The sequence below is a fragment of the Physeter macrocephalus genome, chromosome 7, assembly GCF_002837175.3.
Source record: "Physeter macrocephalus isolate SW-GA chromosome 7, ASM283717v5, whole genome shotgun sequence".
In the NCBI taxonomy this organism is placed as follows: domain Eukaryota; kingdom Metazoa; phylum Chordata; class Mammalia; order Artiodactyla; family Physeteridae; genus Physeter; species Physeter macrocephalus.
The window spans coordinates 7,213,189-7,217,045 of NC_041220.1; the positions used below are offsets into that span (position 1 = coordinate 7,213,189).

General features: G+C 39.5%; 1 protein-coding gene across 1 annotated transcript in view; it reads right to left on the reverse strand.

The window, feature by feature from the left end:
- The window catches only part of MARCHF1 (membrane associated ring-CH-type finger 1), a 544,235-nt gene that overhangs the window by 165,359 nt on the left and 375,019 nt on the right, over nt 1–3,857 (reverse strand). The window contains exon 3 of the mRNA XM_055085795.1: nt 3,712–3,762. Coding sequence (XP_054941770.1) covers nt 3,712–3,762 — 51 coding nt within the window. The remainder of the gene's footprint in view (nt 1–3,711; nt 3,763–3,857) is intronic.

Here is a 3,857-nt window from a genome sequence, read left to right on the forward strand (position 1 = left end):
AAAATCTACAAACAATAAATGCTGGAGAGGGTGTGGAGAAAAGGGAACCCTCTTGCACTGTTGGTGGGAATGTAAATTGATACAGCCACTATGGAGAACAGTATGGAGGTTTCCTAAAAAACTAAAAATAGAATTACCATATGACACAGCAATCCCACTACTGGGCATATACCCTGAGAAACCATAATTCAAAAAGATACATGTACCACAATGTTCACTGAAGCTCTATTTGCAATAGCCAGAACATGGAACAACAAAATAAACTCAAAATGGATTAAAGACCTAAATGTAAGGCCAGACACTTAACAAACTCTTAAAAGAAAACAGACATCAAACTCTTAAAGGAAAAGATAGGCAGAACACTATATACAATGGAATATTACTCAGCCATAAAAAGAAACGAAATTGAGTTACTTGTAGTGAGGTGGATGGATCTAGAGACTGTCATACAGAGTGACGTAAGTCAGAAAGAGAAAAACAAAACTGTACGCTAACACAAATATATATGTAATCTAAAAAAAAATGTTTATGAAGAACCTAGGTGCAGGACAGGAATAAAGACACAGATGTAGAGAATGGATTTGAGGACACGGGGAGTGGGAAGGGTAAGCTGGGACGAAGTGAGAGAGTGGCATGGACATATATACACTACCAAATGTAAAATAGATAGCTAGTGGGAAGCAGCCGCATAGCACAGGGAGATCAGCTCGGTGCTTTGTGACCACCTAGAGGGGTGGGATAGCGAGGGTGGGAGGGAGGGAGATACAAGAGGGAGGGGATATGGGGATATCTGTATACGTATAGCTGATTCACTTTGTTATACAGCAGAAACTAACACACCATTGTAAAGCAATTATACTCAAAGATGTTAAAAATAAAAAAGTTAAAGGACTCAAATATTACTAGAATTTGCCACCTCCTTCTTGGTGAGTTATGTGGTCTTAATGAAGAGGTTATCACTTAGTAATTCATTAAAAATTAGTGACAGCTCAACAGTGGATTTAGGATTTGTGGCTGTCATTCTGAATACAAGTAAAAGTAGCATTATATTGGCTTAAGTCTAATAAAGTTAAGCACACTGAAATCTTTTCACCCCCATGGGTGTGTGATGGTTTGAGTTTTTGTGACTGTACAATTAGAATGACTGTTTAAGGGGAGAGCTTTTCTTTTCTCTCTGAATAGAACGCATTTTATCATTAATTGTCTCCCACACAAGCCTGCAATTAAAATGTATCAAATAAACTGTTTAGTCATAACTGAAAAAAAAAAAAGAATGAGTCTAGAACATTTATGATGCAATTTGGCAAACCAGTCAATAAGACCTACCAGTTCATGTCCCTAATCTAAGATAAATTACCATCAAAATGGATAACAGGGCTTCCCTGGTGGCGCAGTGGTTGAGAGTCTGCCTGCCGATACAGCGGATGCGGGTTCGTGCCCCGGTCCGGGAAGATCCCACATGCCGCGGAGCGGCTGGGCCCGTGGGCCATGGCCACTGGGCCTGCAGGTCTGGAGCCTGTGGTCCGCAACGGGAGAGGCCACGGCAGTGAGAGGCCCGCATACCGCAAAAAAAAAAAAAAAAAAAAGGGATAACAACCAATATTTATATCTAATACCTTTTGCAGGTCACCTATAAATAGAATATGGATTAGCAAATAGCTGTTAGACTGATGACAGCTCACACTTGTCTTATTGTCCCAAACTTGTATCATCTTTGAATAAAATTTCTTCAAACTACTCCTATTTTAAAAGTGTTATCAATAGTCTGTGAATACTGTTAATACAAAAGAAAAAAAGTATTTCTGAGAGTAATAAGATGTACATGAAAGATATACATTAAACAGTAATAAAATCAATAGTTTGTACCAATAAAATCAAGGGCGCTGCTCTTGGAGATGCAAATACACACACACAAAATGTATCAGAGCCTGGAAGGCGAATTCATAGAAGGGAAACTACACATCTGACTTTTTCTCAAAGAATAAATGAAAAGGTAAAAGCTATAAACAAGCTGCATTATGTCAAAGTCAAACAGCAGTTTGGAAACGCAGATACAATTTTACCCCTGGATCGTGAAGCAATTGGCATGACAAAGGAGTTGTCAGTACTGCCTACAGGTTTCTAGGTCAACATTAACACTCACATTCAGAAAGAGGATGATGCTGTGTAGTTGCAGGCAAGGCTCTCCACGATGTGATGGAGAGGACTGACATTTGAAAGGTATTGCTTTGATTTACAACCACTTAAGAAAACCTTCAATGACTGATACCGTCGCCTCGTGTCCCAGTGGAGGCAAGTGTGTCTCAGGGCGGTTAAGTGAGTGTCTCGGGTCCCATAAGTAGGAAGTGACAGTGGCGACTTACATCCTCTGTCTACACGGTTAGTGCTTTAACCACTGGGCCACATGGGCTCTCAAATGTTAGGAAGGTGCCCAGATTGCAATGTCCTTAGAGATGTACAGTTCCAACTACTGAGATACAATTCTCTGTGGGTCTCTTCCATCTCTGCACATCTTGGAAGCAGAAACATTGACTGCTTTTGTTCTGGAATATCTTACTAAGCATGTACAGTGGAGAGCATTGCAACACAGTGATGTGGTCTCCCTATGGAGCACTGGACAGGCATCCTGTGTATTAAAAATACTAGAGTTTCCTAAGAGCAGGATTCCATTCCCATACTCAACGCAGTGTGTTGACAGGTGTCAACTGACCATCTTAACATTGTCTCGTAATCGGCCTCAGGAAACCCACTTAAGAAAATGCTGATAATCTGGCTACTGCTATTTTTCAATGAGTAATAAAGTCTTTTGTTTGTGAAAACAAGACAAAACAAAACAAAAACTTTTCTAAATTAGAAATGGGTCTATGTTCTGTAGTGCCTACGGTTTATTGCTGTTTTGGGGGCCCCCTTGAAGGAAAATAATACAAAATTACATTTACAAAATTGAGCTCAGGGCTGTGGTGTTGGCAAGTGAGGGGCCGTGCTGTGGAAGTTCTCGTCACGTTAAATTCAGCTTTGTCAGAACTATATTTTTGGAAGTCATAATTTTCCAATTTCACAAATGGCCCTAGATGATTTTTCACTCCCCAAGTACCAAGTCTATAAACTGCATAGTGCCTCATCTTAGAGAATAGCTCTTAATTTTTGTTTTCTAGGAGAAATAAAAATCTAGAGGATCTCTCCCATGCCATGAGATTTTCAACACCCTCGTGTCTTGCTTGGATTTATACGCAGTCTAGGGAATATTTTGGTTTCTTCTTCCATCGACTCTACAAAGCCAATATGACCAAACTAGTGTCTTAAATTAAATTGTTTTCTAAAACCTGTCCTGGTTAGATTCCAGCATAGTTGAGCCCATACTCCTGGAAAAATTGAATTCATGGGAATTGTACCATGATGTTGATAGAGTTTCACCTTGGGTGTGTGGTAGCTTTCTGAGCCGAAGTGAGAGAAGAAACATATTTTGAGTGACACTTGGAAAGTAGCAAAGTATCTTTTGCATACAGCACTGAAGAGGAAAAATAGCTTCACTCATTTTGCTGTATGAAATCAATCACAGTAAACTCTTAAGATATTTAAGACCATTAACAAGTCATACCTGTGTATTGCTCACAGATAACAACAGCAGGTTAAATGTCAGCAAATATTTACTTGAATTCATAAAATATGTAAATTAATAAACAGTTAAGAAAGTGAATACGGTTCACCTACTTTTGAAATATTACTTGATCGACTTGCAGATCGCCCTGGGGATTTGTCATTCTGAAAAATAAAATTAGAGACATTGATTAAAAATATAGCAGTTGGGCTTCCCTGGTGGCGCAGTGGTTGAGAGTCCGCCTGCCGATGCAGGGGAC